This window comes from Mustela erminea, chromosome 17, assembly GCF_009829155.1.
Source record: "Mustela erminea isolate mMusErm1 chromosome 17, mMusErm1.Pri, whole genome shotgun sequence".
Lineage (NCBI taxonomy): Eukaryota > Metazoa > Chordata > Mammalia > Carnivora > Mustelidae > Mustela > Mustela erminea.
The window spans coordinates 70,521,314-70,540,701 of NC_045630.1; the positions used below are offsets into that span (position 1 = coordinate 70,521,314).

A 19,388-nucleotide genomic window follows, 5' to 3' on the forward strand; every position below is an offset into this window, starting at 1 on the left:
AGCAAAGCCTTTTTTTCCCAACCCTCATCCCTTTGGGCCAGATCATGGCATCCATTCCTTCGGTTGCCTCTCCCTCCCCCACCTCACCCGTCCGAGCCCCAGGTGTTCTCAGGCCACCTGCCAGCCCTCACACCCCGACACCCACACTTGCTCCTGTCACTGCAGACTCTACCTCTGCTCCGTCAAGATATCCAGGACACTCTCTGCCAACCAGATATTTTTTGCAGTAACATCGCCACCTGATTTCAAAGGGGAAGAAAACAAAAGAGGAATGACTCCGATTAGCGACTCCGCTAATCCCACACATTTCTTCAGCCATCCTGTTTCTCCATCCCTGTTATCCTGTTACAGAGGTTCCAAAAAACTGCCTTCTGTTCAGTCAGGCTTTAGAGTTTCCCTTTTGTGTCCTCAGAGAAAGGAAGGGAAATTCTCGGTATTTCCAGAAACCAGAGCTGCTACTTTTCCACAGAGCGGGGGTGGGAGCAAGAATACCCTGACCCTGGAAAGGAAACGTCTGAGACAGGCGTGAAGAAGGCCTGGCTGCAAGAGCGGGGGACATCTCAGACAGGGCCTGCGGGGCAGGGGACAGTGACGGTGGCCTCCAGCACTGGAGTGACTCAAATCCCAAGTCAGGCTCATGAATTGGCCTGCTTCCAGGTATCCTGGTCTTCGTGCCGGCGGTGGCACTCCCTGGGGCAGGAGGCACGTGTGGCGATGCCAGACGGAGTGTGAGCGCGAGCAGAGGACCCCGCAGACCCGACTGGGGAGGAAATGCCAAGCGGAAAAGAGCCAGAACGACACTGCACCTGCTCTCCGGCCCTCATTTAAACAGTCAGTGTCCACACTGTCCGGAGGGTCAGGCACATCAGAACAGGACCACCCGTGTCCCAGGAATCCCCAAGAGGAAGCCGAGAACCGATGGGAACAGGGAGACGGCGAAGCAGCCAGTTTTAAACAGACACATGTGTTCTTGGGAGCAGAAGAGGCCGTACAGGGGCGCCTGGGTGGCTCAGTGGGTTAAGCAGCTGCCTTCGGCTCGGGTCATGATCCCAGCGTCCTGGGATCGAGTCCCACATCAGGCTCCTTGCTTGGCAGGGAGTCTGCTTCTCCCTCTGCCTCTGTCTGTGTTCGCTCTCTCTCCCTCTCTCTCTCTCTCTGACAAATAAAAAATCTTTAAAAAAAAAAAAAAAGAAGAGGTAGTACAGGCAGGCCTCTTGGATATCTGAGGCTCAGACAGATGTCGCTGGTGCCAAGGAGATAACAAAACCTAAATGTCAGGGTCTCTTCTGTGACACAGTCCCTCTCTCAAACCGGCTCCCATCAGATGTCATAAATATTTGAAAGCAAGTGTTCAGAACCTGGGGTGGGGCCCAGGAAGATGTTGGGTTTCTGGAAGCATAATGTAATGGGAACAAATGATCTGCCCTCACTTCTCTTCCCATTCCTTCTGGATCCTTCCAGATCCAACACGCCATGAAACCCCAGAGTGAGGACTGGTTAAAAGAGGCCAACTGTTCTACGTCAGGCCCCATTTGGCAGAAAGGTGAACAAGGCAGATGTACTGCCTCAAAAGACCCCATGTGAGTTTTCCATTTCTTTTTCCCAGAAGAAGCCTGTTCCAGAAGGAAAGAGTCGAGGGGCAACCCAGGAATGGAGACGCCCAGGCACTTAACCCTTCTCCGCTGCCCGCATCTAGCCTCCGGGCGCCGTCCTCTCTTCTTCATGCGCCTGTCCCCAAACTCACCGGCAATCTGCTTCATGAACGTCATGCAGACGCCATCGGCCCCCAGGACCCCGCTCTTCACCAGTTCCCGCACCAACCACACCAACTGGAAGAGAGAGGAGGCAGGTGAAGAGAAGGGTCTCTGAGTGAGGGTGAGTCCACATCGCCGTTTAGGTGTACAAAGGCAGGGCTGTGTTACCTCCGATTTCTCCCTCCCTTCCCTGGAGGAGACAGAGCCCATCGTCTAGTCTGTCTCTGAGCTGAACCTCCCTTCTCCTGGCCTCACCTGAGTACGGCAGGTATCCTGCAACTTCAGGTACTTCTCCATGAGTATCTGGTTGATCTTATTCAGGACAATATTCATGCCGTCACGACTCACCAGAGCCAAGTCCCGGTAGCACTGTGAGAAGGAAGACTCGTGAGCAGCTGGCCAACGGAGGACAGGCTCCCCTTCCTCGTAAATGCCACCCACGGGACTCAAATGACATCAGTGAAAGACCTTCTACAGGGCTCCTCCATCCCAAACCCACCCCTGGCCCTGTCACACAGGGTGGAGAGAAGAAACGGAGCTACTCTCTAAGAAGGCAGAAAAGCCTGCTAAGAAAGCCGCCTCGTTCCCCTACCTCCCTCCTGAAAAAGTGCTGCAATGTTTCATGTCACAAATGGAGCAGACCCAGGTGGAGCCCGTCTGCCTTCCACCTGTTGGGAAGGTCACTGCAGAATGGATCTGGCTGACAGACCAGAAAGGACCCCAAAGAGGTTCTCAGACCTGTACTGACTCAGACGGGTGAAGCAAAGAGCTAGGAGTATTAGGGAAGTGGACTGGGGACCAGGCCCCAGAAAGAAGGGGCAGGACAAAACTGAACCTCCTTAACTAAACATGGTTCTTCTTTTCTCTGGGCTGCCCTTTGCTTCCGCCAGGCCCTGAAAAAGCAGGGGTCCTTAAGCACACCCAACCCCGGAAGAGGTGAGGGACGGCAAGCCGACCTTTTCGGAGCACTCCTGCTCCCCTGCCCCTGAGAGGGCCCTCACCCTGGCTCTCCAGAGACTAGACTTCTGGAGGAATGCGTCCGGCGGCCTCACTGGCCTGCGGAGGCCCATGTTATCAGGGTCTCCGCTCGAAGGGGAAAAGCAGGTGCGTGTCACCCCACGGCCTGGGAAAACCCAAGGCAGCAGCAACAGTAGCACCTGTGATAAGCCAACACGCCCTGGGGTCAGGCCAGCACACGTGGCCGCCCTTGAACCCCACAACCACCCTCTGAAATAGGTACAGGCACTGCTGCTTTATTCCTACAGATGAAGCAACAGGGCTGAGAGGGTAAGTAACTCGGCCCAGGTCACTGAAGAGGTAGGAAGAACCAGAACCCAAGTTCAGGTGGTCCTGTTCCAGACTCCATGCTCCTAACACCTCCGCACCAGCACCACGAACAGCGGCAAGAAGAAGTGGCTGCCAGGGAGCGAGGGGGCGGTGCAAGGGGGCTTTGATAGACCATACCCCTGCTTTCCTCCTCAGCCTTCGAAGAAAAGTGCTCCTACTCTCTGGCCTGGGGGTGAGGAGGGGCTCCTGAGAGGTTAACTACTGTTACTTTCTCTTGCCTCTACTGCCCTAAGTCAAATGTGTGATCTGATAAAAACACCAACACTCAGAGATCCCTCACAGGCCGCGAACTCTTCATACCCAAAGGAGGATTCAATTCTCCTCTGACTCCATCTGAGATCAAAAGGTATAAGCGAGAGAGTAAGGGATGTGTAGGGCTGCCCGGGGAACCACTGCCGACAAGCCAGTCAGTAAACCGGGGTTCAGCCCTGGAGCCTCCTCTGGAGGTCTGACTTACAGGACAGGCAGGGAAGGGGGTGCAGAGAAGAGGAGGGGGCAGAGGCAGATGGAAAATCTATGTCAGGACAAAGACAGAGACCAGACTCACCAGAGAGGAGCCCTGTCTGTTCAATCAGAAGCAGAAATGCAGAATAGACCCCGGACAGGGAAAGAGGACAGGTCTCTCAGGAGACACAGAGGAGAGCAGAGATGGGTCTGCCGAATCCCACGTGCCACAGTGCAGCTAACACGCAGCTCAGCACCAGGGACCGCATCCTGATGCCGCCAGTTGCCTCCCCAACCTCTGTGCCAGTTTTCTGAGTGGCTTGAAAGAGAAGTAGGTGGGGAAAAAACAACTAAACCAAACAACTCAGTGGGGACCACTGAAGAGAAGCAGAGAGTCTCAAAAGGAAAGGTGGCTGGATGGCAGGGAGCTAGTGCTTCTGCCCCAACTGCTGGCAGGCGCGATTCTCCAGCCTGGGCCCACGCAGCCTCCGACCTACCTTTGTGATCAACAACTCCCAAGGCTGGGTCCTTGACTCTTCGATGAAAAGGGACCTTCTCACTGATGCTCGACCTTGTCCTTTCCTCTAACTGCTAGAGCCTGGCCACTTGGCCTCCTATAGCCCCATGGCCCCCAAACGGCCTGCTCCCAACTACTCAGCTCAGACATCAAACAGAAATAAACTCAAAAACCATAAATACAAGAGCTGCCAAGACAGCAGACGAAAGTTAAGACGGTACAACTAGAACAAAACCCACCCCGCTGTTTCACTCTCCCCCAAAACCCAGCCTGCTTTTGTCCTTCACTGAGGGCTCACAGCCAACCCACCCCTGCACCACCGCCAAGTCCTAGAGAGCTGGCTGCAGGCGTCTGAACCTGCCCGCGGCGCAGGCGGAGGCTCTCCAGCTCCTGCTTTCCCAGAGCGGGTTGTAATGTGCTCAGGACTCGTCCCACGTCCACCAGTGCTCTCGGCCGAGAAGTTCTGCTCTGCCCTGTGGTTTCTGGTCCAGACACAGAGTCAACCCCGAACAAACTCTTAAACACTTCCCTTGTTTTAAGCCGAAGCCTAAAACAATGCACCAGAATCCGTCTTTACCAGTAACTCCTACCTGAACCTTCTGCAGGACAGAAGGACATAAGAGAATCAATCACCCTTTTATGGAGAAGGATCAAAGCCCCTCAGAGACAGGTCACTAATCCTCCCCATACTCTGACTTGGCTCAAAGTCTCTCAAAGAGTTACCACCAGCCAGATGCTCAGGAGCTTAACCCTCAGTTGTCCTCCGAACCCCCAACTCCACTGCTTTGTCTGAAGAGCCCTGACAGGGGCCTGTCCGCCTTATACACTCCGGGGAGGGATTTACTTGGAAACAGCTCGTGTGTGAACACAATCCTGGTGCAGGGGTCAACCAGCTATGAGGTCCAAGGAAAGGAAGGGCCTGGGCCACCCTCATGGGGCTGTCCCAGGTTAAAAAGACAAAGTGCCAGGGCGCCTGGGGGGCTCAGTCATTAGGTGGCTGCCTTCAGCTCAGGTCAGGATCCCAAGGTCCTGGGATTGAGCCACACCAGGGGCTCCCTGCTTAGTGGGAAACCTGCTTCTCCCTCTGCCACTCCCCCTGCTTGTGATCCCTCTCTCGCCGTGTATCTCCCTGTCAAATAAATACCTAGTATGCTGCCACGTTCTAGTACCCTGCCACGCCTACATGGCCAAATTTGTGACTTCCTAAGCCTTTGCACTGGAGAGCGCTATGACCTTTCACTGGCAGGCTAGACAAAGACCTAGAAACACCATGCACCCTCTGCCTCCTTCACGAGGGTTAGGGGTTCACCCCAGCTGACGAAGATCCCACCATAAACAAGCCAACCCAGCAGGATACACATATCTGCACTAAGGTGACTACATGAGATATTAACTTTATTTATAAAAGTCTTTGCCAACTATTTATTTATTTATTTGACAGAGAGAGACAATGAGAGAGGGAACACAGGCAGGGGGAGTGGGAGAGGGAGAAGCAGACTTCCCATTGAGCAGGAGTCCAATGCTGGGCTCCATCCCAGGACCTGGGATCATGACCTGAGCCGAAGGTGGACACTTAATGATGGAGCCACCTGGGCGCCCCATCCAACCATTTCTTTTAAATAGAGTGGCTAGATTGGAAGCTCCAAATTTGAGACATTCATTTGTCTTCAAGGAATCTTGGTGATAAATCCAGTATGAAAATGAAATGTCAAAGTAACGCACCAAGGTCCCAGCCCAGAAATGGCCTGGGACCCTAAGGACCAGTGAGCACCAGTGAGCTGTTCTACCTCCTACCCTCACCCCGGACACTACCGCAGCCGGCACCAGAGGACCGCAAACTCCTCAGGTTGCCACAAATCTTCCCCTGAGGTGAACTCAATGCCAGAGGGGGCATGGCCATCCTGTCCTTGGCCCTGGGGATGATTTTCCTGATTCTCCCTGAACAGACGATAATGTCTCTGACCTCCAGTCGTCTTACAGGTAAACTGGGAGCGGTATGGAAAGAGGGGACAAGGTCAGCCATCTTCTGAGAGGATTCAATGAGATCTTGTCTGGACGGAGCCCAACACAATGCTGGGCACAGAGCACGTGCGTCGTCTTCCATGCTTGTTCAAGGAAGGGCCAATAACAACACCAAATTTCTGCAGCTCCTCTCTGTTAATGTCATATCATTAATGCCAGATACCAGTCACACACTTCTAACCCATTGCCCCAAGAGTCCCAGGACACAGAACTGCTGGAAAAGATAAATCTGGAGAGGAAAAGACAGAATTTCACTGCTTTATTACGGAAAGAGTGGAATCCAAAGAGAATATCCTTCCCAATCCCTCACCCGAGGCAAGGATCCCACTTTAACCATTCCACATAAAGGACACTCTCCTGGCTGTGAAGACCCCAGCCTAGTTTTTACACAGTATTCCTGAGGAAACCTGGCTCTAGTCGGTTCCAGGGTCCTCTTGGTCACTACACCATGGCTGCATCAATCATCAACATTAAGCTGTGAAATCCCATGTGCCACAATGTCAAGCCTACTTTCTATCCACCTGCCAATGACAGAACCTGCAAGCAACAGGTCACGCTCTTCTGGGTACGAACTCGCCATGGACTTGGCTGTACTTGCTCTCTTCCCTGGATTAAATTCCAACTCTCATAACCCTGACCCATCAGTCTATAATGTACAACACTTCAGATGCTTTTCCATCTCACAAATGCTTTTCTTGCCCTTTAGCTTCAGAATCTAGATAGAGAAAGGATCTGAGTCAGAATGACCAATTTATTGAAAATAAAAAGAGAGTTGTAAGCTTATCGGGACAACAAGGTGATGGAGCTCTGGTCAACGGGTTTGGCATTACGCCAGCAAACCCGAGTCCCACCGCATCCTCAGACCGTCTGAGGGGCGTCTGTGGGTCCAGAGGAGGGAGTCTTACCTTCTGGGCTTGGGCAGGTTCAGTCAGGACAAGGGTGAAGAGGCCCAGGCAGACTTCCTCATGCTGGGGGGGGCCTTTACACACCTAGGGTATGAGAAAGGAACAAACCAGTTGTCTCTCACAGGAGGAAAGCTCCTGAGCGCAGTTTCTCCCAGAAAACCTGGGACTCCTGAGTAACCCACAAAGGAGAATCTTTAACTCTTCTGATTATCTCCTTCTCCTAAAAGCGATGAAGCGTCTGTTTCAGGAGAGAGGTGGGGCGCCTGGGTGGCTCAGTGGGTTAAGCCTCTGCCTTCGGCTCAGGTCATGATCTCAGGGTCCTGGGACTGTGTCCAGCATGGGGCTCTCTGCTCAGCGGGAAGCCTGCTTCCCACCCTCTCTCTGCCTGCCTGTCTACTTGTAATCTCTGTCAGATAAATAAATTAAATCTTAAAAAAAAAGAGAGAGAGAGAGGTAAAGGGAAAGAACAGACCCCGCTGTTTTCTCCAAGGCCTGATGCATGCCACAAGCAGAAAACAGAGGAGCGTTTGTTTTTTTAAGATTTTACTTATTGGGGCGCCTGGGTGGCTCAGTGGGTTAAAGCCTGACTTTGGCTCAGGTCATGATCTCAGGGTCCTGGGATCGAGTCCCGCATCAGATTCTCTGCTCAGCGGGGAGCCTGCTTCCCCGCCCCCCTCTCTCTGCCTGCCTCTCTGCCTACTTGTGATCTCTGTCTGTCAAACAAATGAATAAAAATTCTTAAAAAAAAAAAAAAAGATTTTACTTATTTGTTTGACACACAGATAGCACAAGCAGAGGGAACAGCCGGCAGAGGAAGAGGAAGCAGCAGGCTTCCTGCGGAGCAGGGAGCCTGATGCAGCGCTGGATCCCAAGACCCCAGGATCATGACCTAAGTCAAGGGCGCCCACCCAACTGACTGAGCCACCCACGTGGCCCTAAAGAGTGTTTAAAATGGGAAAAAAGGGACACCTGGAGGCTATGTCAGTGGTGTGTGCAACTCTTGATCTTGGGTTGTGGGTTTAAGCTCCACATTGGATGTAGAGATTACTTAAAAATAAAATCTTTATTCTCCCTCTGCTTCTCCCTCTCCCTCTGCCTGCTGCTCCCCTTGGTTGTGCTCTCGCTGACAAATAAATTTAAAATTTTAAATAAAATAAGTAAATAAATAAAACGAAATCTTTGGGATGTCTGGGTAGCTCAGTTGGTTAAACGTCTGCCTCTGGCTCAGGTCACGATCCCCGGGATCGAGCCCCCCATCAGGCTCTTTGCCCAGCAGCGAGCCTGCTTCTCCCTCTGCCTGCTGGTCCCCCTGCTTGTGTGCTCCCTCTCTTCCTTTCTCTTTCTGACAAATAAATAAATAAAAATCCTTAAAAAAAAAAAAAACAAAAACAAAATAAAATCTTTAAGGGCACCTGGGTGGCTCAGGTGGTTAAACATCCCACTCTTGGTTTTGGCTCAGGTCTCAATCTCATGGGATCTCATGGGATCTCATGGGATCGGGTGCATCAGGCTCCATACTCAAGGTGGAGTTTGCCTGAAAGAGTCTCTGCCTCTGCCCCTCCTCCAACTCGCGTGTGTGCACGCTCTCTCTCTCAAAATAAATAAATATTTAGAGAAAAGAACACTTTAAAAAATAATAAATAAATAAATAAACCAGAAAAAAAATCCCACTGTAACACCTTTACCAGACCTAACAGCCTTCGAGAGGGAGGGGGCTGCAGAACCGTCCCGCTGTAATGGGCGTATACATATCAAGTGAAGACCTTGGGCAAATCATGGAGTCCGTGGTATTTGTAAGGTGAAGACAATAAATATAATATACTATTAATAAAAAGGAAATACTAAGCATTCACTATGTGCCTGGAATTACTGAGAACTTTACCCATACTAACTATTTAAAATCCTTTCAATATCACAGATTAGGAAATATAAAAGGTCACAGGGCACCTGGCTGGCTTAGTCGGTTAAGCGTCCAACTGGACTTTGGTTCTGACTCTTGATTTAGTCCTGACCTCAGGGTTGTGAGATGGAGCCCTTGCATGGGGCTCTGTACTGGGTGTGGAGCCTGCTTAAGATTTTCTCTCTCCTTCCCCCTCCGCCCCTCCCACCGTAGGGGGAAAAAAAAGAAAGGAAATGTAAAGGATCAAATATGTGAGAATAATTTGCAAAGAAAAAAGGTCACTACAGAACTAAGTTATTTTTAAAAGTTGTGAATTAAAGACGCATAAGCTCCAAGGGCTGGACTCCCACAGCGAGACAGAAAGAGGAGCTAGGAAGTCTGGTTCGGGGAGCCGAGACATGCACTTCAGTCCCCTAATTCCCAGCCACTTATGTCCTACCTTTTGGGCCACATCTCAAAGCTTGCCACGCAGGGAGCGGGCGGGGAGAGCGTCATACTCACGTGAGCATTGAGGGCGTCGTTGGCTTCCCTCTCCGAGACGCCGGCGGTCATCGATGTCACAATGCTCATGCACCTTTCCAACCTCTGTGAAGGGGTGAGAAAAAGTTCACAGTGTGTCATACCATCACCTATAAAGTATTTCTGACCCCAAAAACCAGGGCACCTGGGTGGCTCAGTCATTAAGCGTCTGCCTTAGGCTCAGGTCATGGTCTCAGGGTCTTGAGATCAAGCCCCACATCGGGCTCCTTGCTCAGTGGGGAGCCTGCTTCTCCCTCTCCCACTCCTCTTGCTTGCATTCCCTCTCTTTCTGTCTCTGTCAAATAAATTTTAAAAATCTAAAAAAAAAAAAAAGAAATTTAAACCTCATCATACCTCTAAATCTACCAGTTTAAAGTAAAGTTACACACGGATATAATCAGCTAAGTCCAGAGGGTAGAAACCTTGACAGGTAACCTGATTCTTCCACAAATCGCAAGGGAAAAAAGCAGGGAGGGGGAAACCCACTATTAAAAGAGGATTAAGGGCACCTGGGTGGCTCAGTGGGTTAAAGCCTCTGCCTTTGGCTCAGGTCATGGTCCCAGGGTCCCAGGGTCCTGGGATCAAGCCCTGCATTGGGTTCTCGGCTCAGCAGGGAGCCTGCTTCCCTTCCTCTCTCTCTGCCTGCCTCTCTGCCTACTTGTGATCTCTGTCTGTCAAATAAATAAATAAAATCCCCCCCCCCCAAAAAAGTTGTCTCCAGACCTAAACTGCCTAGGTTTGAATTAAAAAAAAAAAGCTTCTGCCTTCGGCTCAGGTCATGATCCCAGGGTCCTGGGATCGAGTCCTGCTGAGCAGAGAGCCTGCTTCCCTTCGTCTCTCTGCCTGCTTGTGATCTCTGTCAAATAAATAAATAAAATCTTTAAAAAAAATAAAAGAGGATTAAGATTATAGCCCACGGTGGTTGGGGGGGACGGGGGGGGGCTCAGTCCTTAGAGTATGTGACTCTTGATCTCATAAATTCAAGGGGACATAAATTCAAGCCCCATATTGGGTGTAGAGCTTACAGGAAGGGAAAAAAAAAAAAAGAGTTTATAACCCATTGAATAAAATAAGAATCCAAGCTAATAGGTACACACATAATAAAGAAGGGAAAGCTCCCCTTATAGCGGAATACCAACTAATAAATCCCTAAGGAACAAGAGGAGCAAAAAATGATTCAGGGAAAGGTTACCAACAGGTACTAAACCAGAGGTGATACTGCACAAGGGGATATTTATGTGGTTTCGAAATACTTAATACACAGGAAAAAGAATAACTGCAGGAAATTCTGGAGGGCACCACATTAACCAAGTGATCAAAATTAACATCCCCAACAGGGAGACATACTGACTCCTGAAGCTGCATATGCCTCGGCAGGGTGCCCTGAAGAGGCTGGAACAGTACTTGTATGGTTTTCTGGCCAAAAAAGTGAATCATCTTAATCTAACCATGGAAGAAATCTCAGACAACCCAATATGAAAAATATTCTACAAAATAACTGACCTGTCAAAAGTGTTTAAGGTGGGGCGCCTGGGTGGCTCAGTGGGTTAAAGCCTCTGCCTTTGGCTCAGGTCATGGTCTCAGGGTCCTGAGATCGAGTCCCACATCGGGCTCTCTGCTCAGCAGGGAGCCTGCTTCCTCCTCTCTCTCTGCCTGCCTCTCTGCCTATTTGTGATCTCTGTCTGTCAAATAAATAAATAAAATATTAAAAAAAAAAAAAAAAAAAAAAGAATCTGCTTCAGGGAAAAGAGAGAGCACATCTAAACTCAACTTGTGATCCTGGACTGCTACACGGACGTTCCTGGGACAAGCGGTAAAATCGGAGCATGTTCTGTAACAGCAGCACATCGAAGCTGAATGCCCAATCCGGACAACAGAGCAGCAATTCCGTTAACTGACGATCTCTGTTCTCAGGAAATAGAAAACGAAGTATGGAAACCCTCACGGCTGCAACTGACTCTCAAAAGGCTGAAACCGGGGGCGCCTGGCTGGCTCAGTGGGTTAAAGCCTCTGCCTTCAGCTCAGGTCATGATCCCGGGGTCCTGGGATCGAGTCCCGCATCGGGCTCTCTGCTCAGCAGGGAGCCTGCTTCCCTCTCTCTCTGTCTGTCTCTCTGCCTACTTGTGATCTCTGTCTGTCAAATAAATAAATAAAATATTAAAAAAAAAAAAAAAGGCTGAAACCATGTCTGTGCAGAGAAACAGTGTTAGTAACTGCTGAGTCCAGGTGAAGAGTCTGTGAGAGTTCTACGTATTTTAATTTCTCTAAGCTTGAGATAATTTTTTTTAAAGGTTTATTTATTTGACAGAGAGAGAGAGGCAGTGAGAGAGGGAGCACAAGCTGGGGGAGTTGGAGAGGGAGAAGCAGACTCCCCGCCAACCAGAGAGCCCGGTGTGGGTCTCAATCCCAGGACTCTGGGATCATGACCTGAGCTGAAGGCAGACAACGCTTAACAACTGAGCCACTCATGTGCCCCAGCTTGAGATTATTTCAAAATAAAAAGCTGTTAGTGGGTTAAAGCTTCTGCCTTTGGCTCAGGTCATGATCCCAGAGTCCTGGGATCAAGCCCTGTATCAGGCTCTCTGCTCAGCGGGGAGCCTGCTTCCTCCTCTCTCTCTGCCTGCCTCTCTGCCTGCTTGTGATCTCTCTCTCTGTCAAATAAATAAATAAAATATTTAAAAAAAAAAAAAAAAGCTGTTAAAGGGGCACCTAGGTGGCTCCCTGGATTGAGCCGCTGCCTTCGGCTCGGGTCATGACCCCAGGGTCCTGGGATCGAATCCCGCATCAGGCTCTCTGCTCGGCAGGGAGCCTGCTTCCCTCTCTATCTCTCTGTCTGCCTCTCTGTCTACTTGTGATCTTGCTCTGTCAAATGAACAAATAAAATCTTTAAAAAAAACAAAGCTGTTAAAAAAAATTAAAGGAAGGGGAACTGGGTGGCTCAGTCATTAAGCGGCTGCCTTCCCCTCAAGTTGTGATCCCAGGGTCCTGGGATCTAGCCTGGAATGAGGCTCCCTGCTGGGCAGGAAGCCTGCTTCTCCCTCTCCCGCTCCCCCAGTTTGTGTTCCCTCTCTTGCTGTGTATCTCTGTCAAATAAATAAAATCTTTAAAAAAAAGTTGAAGCAGCACTGAGGCACCTAGGTGGTTTAGTGGGTTAAGCCTCTGCCTTCAGCTCAGGTTATGATCTCAGGGTCCTGGGATCGCTCAGCAGGGAGCCTGCTTCTCCCTCTGCCCCTGATCCCACTCATGCTCTCTCTCTCTAAATAAAATCTTTTTTTAAAAAAACTGAAGAAACATAATGGAGCATCTGAGTGGCACAGTCGGCTGAGCAACCAACTCTTGGCTTCAGCTCAGGTCCTGATCTCAGGTTGCAGGACTGAGCTCCACTTTGGGCTACGTGCTCAGCAAGGAGTCTGGTTAAGACTCTCTCTGCCCCTCCCTCTGCTTTCTCTAAAATGGATAAAGAATCTTTTAAAAAGTTAAAGAAGCATATCAATCAAATGCAATGTGTGGTGCTTGTCTGAGCACTGATTTGAACAAACCAGTTATGAAAAGGAATTTATGAGACAGTCAATTTGAACAATGAATATTTTATTACACTGAAGAATTACTACTAATATTTTTAGGTATTACATCATGGCTATGTTAAAAAAAATCCTTCCCTCATAGACATATACATAAAGTAATTTGCAGATGACATGATTTATCTTGGATTTATCTTGGATTTGTTTCCAAATGACTCAGTGGGTTGGGCGTCTGCTTTCCACTTGGGTTGTGATCCCAGGAGTCTGGGACTGAGTCCCACGTCAGGCCCCCTGCTCAGCTGGGAGCCCGCTTCTCTCTCTCTGCTCCTCCCCTCCTTGTGCTTTCTTGCTCTGCCAAATAAATACATAAAATCTGTCCCCCCAAAAGCTAAAGGCAAATTTTTAAAAAATGAATGTGAGGAAAGGAAAGGAGACCAAAAGGCCAAACTGACTGAGCCTCTGGACAAACCACAGTGGAGACAGGTTTGTCCAGAGGTGTCCATGCCACCCCAGAGGCACTCCAGTTTCAAAGGCCAACACATGCTCAAAGTTCTAAGGAGACCTTAGTCACCGGCCCCTGTTCCAAAGAAACATTTAATACTAAATATTGAGAAGATACAACTGTGTATCATATTAAATCGGTGAGCCTCTCCATTATCACCACCTAAAGTACTTCCCAAGTCCTTTAAAACTTTAGGACTAACCCCAAAATTATTTAAGGAAAACCAATTCCCAATTCCCAATTCCCAGTAACGGTGATGCGGGCAAATGGACAAAGGCAGGCAACTTACTTCCCCTAATCCTACAGGTCATTATAAAACATCTTGCTGAGAAGAGGTTCTGCTGCAGTGCTGAGAAGAACCCATGGCGAAAGACAAGGGAAAAGGGGTGTAGGAATGAACGGCAACCCTGGGTCTCCCTTCAGCATCATGCTAAGGCTGCGCATATCCATCCCTAACTTCAGCATCATGCTAAGGCTGCGCATATCCATCCCTAACTTCAGCATCATGCTAAGGCTGCGCATATCCATCCCTAACCAAGAGCATAAGGTGGCACAGAGGAGAACGGAGAGTTAAGGCAAGGAGCTCCCGCAGCCTCAAAACCCTGACCTGCATTAGGCCCAAAGCTATGCAGATTTGAAGGTATTACAACTTCACCGCCCGCCGGTCTGACTAGCCTCCAAATTAGGTCAGCTCTGCACACTCAGCCTCCACAGGGCCTGCGTACTTGTGAAAAGGAGCTGTGAGATCACAGGAAAGCAGAGCTGTGAGATCCGGCACTACCTGGTCCGGCTCCCACACGAGGAGGAGAGGGGAAAACAGAGAGCTGCATTTTCCCTTTCGGATTCGTATCCCCGTCTAACCCGACAGCTGTCTGTGTCGGGGGACTCAGAGCCCCAGTAGCTAACCCTGCTTCCCATTCCAGATGCTCCTACTCAAAGGAAGGAGTCTGCCGAACCAGCAGAGATGCGAGGTCAAACAGTGGCCAGCTAACGAGCACACCGACGAGCGTGGTACAGAAGGGTGCCCCCCACTCGCCAGACTTAAGCTAATCTTGGGTGAGTTCCTTAGCCTCTCTAAACCCTGGTTTTCTTATCTGAGAAACAGAAATAGGGGCACCTGTGTTGTTCAGTCGGTTGGGCATGCGTCTCCGTTCAGGCTCAGATCACGATTTCGGGGCTGTGGGACCCACAGGGCAGGCTCCGCACAGCGAGGTCTGCTGGAGACTCGGCTCTGCCACGCCTTCTGCCCCTCCCCCACTCATGCTCCTGCTCCCGCGCTCCTGCTCTCTCTCACAGATTTTTTTAAAAACCCTGTTTGTTTAAAAAGAGAGAGAAATACCACAAGGTTGCTCTGAGGATTACACAAGATAACAGGCGTGAAAACACCCAGCACACAGTCTCAGTTAAATTGTAACCTGTTCCATTTGTGAAAAAGTTCAGCAACCGCACAACCCAATCGGTGAAGACCAGACCAGCATCTCCTGCCACACTTCCAATGGCATGACCTTGAAGACTCCGCAAAACTGAGCCCTCCTACGACAGGACACGGGTCAGTCCCTGACCAGGCTGAAAAGCTTCCTAATCGCCCTCTGTGAACTTTTGTCTTCTGGGAGAGAAGAGGAAAGAAGGGGGCGGGGGTGGCGAGTGCCAGGCCCGGTACCAGGATCCTTACACAGTGAGGATGAGCCTATGGAACGGCCAGCTTCTGTGTGGCTGTGTCTGACACACAGAGACCTGGGCAGAACCAGGTTTCTCGAGGCCCCTCCTTAGTCTAAGCTCCACTCAGAGGCTTGAGTCAGTTCTATGGGTCACTGCCCGGTCAAGAACAAAAGTGGTCTCTTGGAACAGGGAGGCCCAGCTCAGGATGCAGGAAGTAGGAGGGTCCAAAATTTGGACGCATGGATAAAAGTGATGAGGAAAGAAATGTGCGGGCAACTTCTAGGCAACAGAAATGTGGAAGATGCTGCTCTTCGCAAACTACAGAAATCACTTTTCCAAACAAGGATGGGAGAAGGAATTACAAATCGCTCAGAGTGAAACAAGGACCACAACCCACCAGCGAGGCCTGCAGGAAGTCAAACCCCTACAATCAGGTAGCAGTAGCCCTCTTCCCCCGCCAAGTCTGAGGCCCTTAGTAAACTTGGAATCATACACGCAGTTGCCAACAATTACTGGCAGAGCGGCTCTGTTCAGAGTAAGCCCTCCATGACAGCACTGCAGAGAGCTGAGTAAAGGTTTGCCATCTCTAGGAGCTTCCGAAATAACTTTTCTAGTACCAAGAGTACCTGCCCATGTTCTCCACGACGGCAGCAGTGGACGGAGCAGGGCAGAGTAGGGGAAGGCCTTCCAGGTTGCCAGTATGTACCTGAAGCTCGGGGCTGAAGGCAGAGAGATCCCGCTACCCTCTCCGCTTCCGCTCCCTCAAACAGGTGAGGAGACAGTCTGGTACATTATGTATTGAAGAGTGGTCTCTTATGGGAAGTCAGTGGCCCTGACAGAGCAAAGTCCACTGTCTTTAGGAAAAGAAGGTATGTTTCGACCTATAAAATCCCCAAGAGCCCCCATCAGCGAGGAGTTACTGAATAAGCTGGGTTCCAAGTACTCTACAGCCAAGAGTCACTTCTAAGTGCAATGCGGATTTCAGGGGACAAGATTAGAGATGGCTCAAAGCCTGTTCCCTGGAGGTTCTTCAGAGACAAGAGATGAATTACCCCTTGCAGGAAACCTGAAAGGGGCGCACCTCTACCCAAGAGGGTTGCATCGTTTAAGAGGAAGTTCTGACTTGTTCAAGCCACAGTTCCGCTTTCAGCCCGACTTCAGAGGAGACCAGGTCCTTCCCAGCGAGGGACGAGCTGGAGCCGCAGAAAGGGGGCTAGCTGCACGTTCTAAACGCCTCCGATCTCGGGCCCTATTTTTATCTCATTCCTCAACTTGAAATGGGATGGGCAAGAATTTCCCCTTCAAAGAGAGAAACAGAGCCAAAGAGAAGAAAGGACACAACGAATGCTCCCTTGAGGAGAAGATTCACAGCTCCCGGCTGGGACGCTCCTCAGCATGGTGTCCGTCCGCCAGAACTCTTGAGGGACCTTTCCTCACCACACCCAGCTACAACGACCCCAGCCTCTTTACTACCAGGTTTTTGAGGTGCTTTTTTTTCACCCTTCTTGTGGGTATGCTAACTCAGTCTTCAGATGAGAAGCTCTGCAAAGCAGACTTGGGTCTCCCTCATCTGTATTCCTATGAGCCTGCACACAGGAAGCACAGACAGTTAAGAAGCTACCTCTGTGTTCCCGGGCAACAGGTGCGCCCGCGATGGAAAGTACCACACCAGAACACACACACCAGTCATTCAGCAGAGGTTGTGATAACTTCTGCATACAGAGCTCTGTGGGGAGACCCAGAGGAAGAAGCCAGAAGTTTTTCCCTGAGGGACACTCTCGTCCAGTGGGAACCATACACATGCGTTAAAAACATGGAAAATTCAAATGCAAAGGGTAAAGGCCAAAGAAGGAAAAGGGGAAGCCAAGAAATGCTGGGAAACATCTACACCAGGAAGGATAGGAGGAAAAAACGGAGAGACAGACCTTCCCTGCCCCTTCTCTCTGGAAACAGTTTAAAGTTCACTCTCAGTCAAAAAAAACCCCCCCAAAAATAAATGCTTCCTCTCTTTCATGGTTCCCTCCCACCATATCACTGAGTCTGCTAGCAAACACGTCACTGTTCAGAACAGGACGGGGTACTAGGCTGTGGTACAAATCAGCAGAGGCAGGATGAAACCTCTGGCAATTAGGGTGGGTAATAAACAGATTTTCGTCCAGCGCTTGGGGGCTTTTTCCCTCCACCCAAACTGGCGGAGGGATCAAAGGCGGTCAGCTATTTTCTTCCTACGGTTTTAGAGCTGCAGTACCGGAACACTGGGCTCAACAAATACTTAGACAATGGCAGTGGCCAGTTCTTAAAAAGTGGGCAATTCAAAGTGCCGAACAATCCTACAGCCATTTTTTATTGTCTTGGGAAGACATTACTTTTAGTAGCATTGTTTCTTCTCCGAATTGTATCTATCTTTGCTGATTAAAAACAACAGCAGAAAAACTTTGATTTCTCTAAATGCACACAGAACAATCGGGGAGAAGCAGGATGGAAAACCAGCCTGTGAGCAGACATTCGCCAAAGGACGACCCACAAAGTTATACCCCGCCACCTTGATCTGCAAAGTTCATTTCTGCATATATGTTCCATCGCTCTGCATCTGAACCAACTTTTTTAAAAAATCTAAACTATGAATTCCGCCTATCTGCCTGCCCACCCTCTGCGACCGATAAAGGGCAGTGACAATGAAGCAGGGAAATGGGGCCACCTGAGTGGTTCAGTTTTAAACATCTGCCTTTGGCTCAGGTCATGATCCCAGGGTCCTGGGATGGAGCCCCGCATTGGACTCCCTGATGACTGGGAAGCCTGACACTGCCCCCTGCCTGTGCTCGCTCTCTGTCAAAGAAATAAAATATTTAAAAAAAAAAGAAAAAAGGCGGGGAAATGGTCAGGAAGGCCAGGTCCTGTCCCTGGGTGAGCAGGGAGTTGAAGGCATCAGATGTCACCAACAGTCCCGCAGTCGCATCTCAGCGCTGGATCTCCTATTCCGAGCTGTGCGCGGTCAGAGACGAGAGGGAACTAGTCGGGGAGAAGAAGAGGGTCCACGACCCAGCGTGACTTCACTCGACCCTCTCCCTCAGCACCCTCCCGTGGGTGCTCTCTGCTTCCGAAGGACGGAGGCTGTAGGCGAGGGGACCCTAACTAACCACCACTGTCCCAAATGCGCAGTGCACATCGCCGTCAACCGACTGCGTCCAGCACAGCTCGGAACAGGAGCGCCCCGGCTGAGGCGGGACAGGTACGAAGCGGACGCGCGGCCGCTGCGAGGAAAGGAAGGTCCACAGCAAAGTCGGCCGCTGCGGACGGCGCTCCCCTCCTCCTCGACACCCCCACCGGCCTCCTCCGAGCGGCCGCCGTTGCCATGACAACCGGCCCAGGAAGTCGGCCGCGCTCCTTCCTCCCGGAGCAGGAAGTGTGGAGCGGCGCTCGCGCTGCCTGGGCACAGCCCGGAGGCCCCGGCCCCGGCCCGGCCCCCCGGCCCGGCCCCGCTCGGCCCCCCCCGCACGCCCCCCACCTACCTCCTCTAACTCATCCTTGGCATCCAAACTGGTTGAGAGGAGCAGCCTCCCCGCTCCTGGGGCTCCTGCTCCCGCTCCCGCTCCTCCTCCTCCCGCCGCTCCCGCCGCAGCGGCCGCGGCCGCCCCCTTCCCCTTCTGCAACTCCATGGCCGCGGCCAAGACACGGGAAGAGGCCGGGGGGTGGACGGGCGCGAAGTCCTAGAAACGACCCCTCCGGGGGCCGGGGCCCGGGGCCAGGGGCAGGAGCGGGGTCGGGCAGGGTCGCGCGCTGTCCGCCCCGCCCTCGTCTCCGAAAGGCCGCTCCCGGGGAGGGCGCGGGCGCGGGCGGCCCTCGGGGTGCTGTGTCTGGGGTGGCAGTGCTGAGCGAAGGCCGCCAGCTCCGGGGGTGCCGGGGGCAGGTCCGCACCTCCGGGCGGGGCACGCGAGCCTTCCGCCGCTCGAGTGGACGGGGCGCCCTTTCTGGCTTCCAGCCCTGTGTCTGCCTCAGCAGCTGGGGAAGAGGAGTCCTGCCCCTGCAGTGGGGGTAGGGGACCTTCCTGGCGGGGCCGGAGGGCTGGGGAGCGAGGCCCGAGGGGGGAGGGGAGGCAGTGCGCGCTACAGGAGGACACCGAGGGCCAGCTTCTCCCCACAGCACCCAGAGGCGGCCATGGGGGAAGGGCGGGGGGCGGGGAGGCTGAGGGCGGCGGCGGCGGAGGCGGCGGCGGCGGCGGCGGCGGCGGCGGCGAGGGCTCGCGGAGACCGGAAGCTAGCGGCCGCGGGGCCGGGCCTCCGCCAATCGCGGCTTCCGTG

General features: G+C 51.7%; 1 protein-coding gene across 1 annotated transcript in view; it reads right to left on the reverse strand.

The window, feature by feature from the left end:
* INTS3 (integrator complex subunit 3) overlaps positions 1 to 18,766 on the reverse strand; it is a 39,020-nt gene extending 20,254 nt beyond the window's left edge. Inside the window, exons 1-6 of the mRNA XM_032317183.1 lie at positions 18,600 to 18,766; positions 9,391 to 9,474; positions 6,990 to 7,073; positions 2,010 to 2,123; positions 1,745 to 1,829; positions 173 to 239 (exon numbers count right to left, since the gene is read on the reverse strand). Of these exons, the coding sequence (XP_032173074.1) occupies positions 173 to 239; positions 1,745 to 1,829; positions 2,010 to 2,123; positions 6,990 to 7,073; positions 9,391 to 9,474; positions 18,600 to 18,746 (581 nt within the window). The 5' untranslated portion in view covers positions 18,747 to 18,766. The remainder of the gene's footprint in view (positions 1 to 172; positions 240 to 1,744; positions 1,830 to 2,009; positions 2,124 to 6,989; positions 7,074 to 9,390; positions 9,475 to 18,599) is intronic.
* Between the last annotated feature and the right edge of the window lie 622 nt (positions 18,767 to 19,388).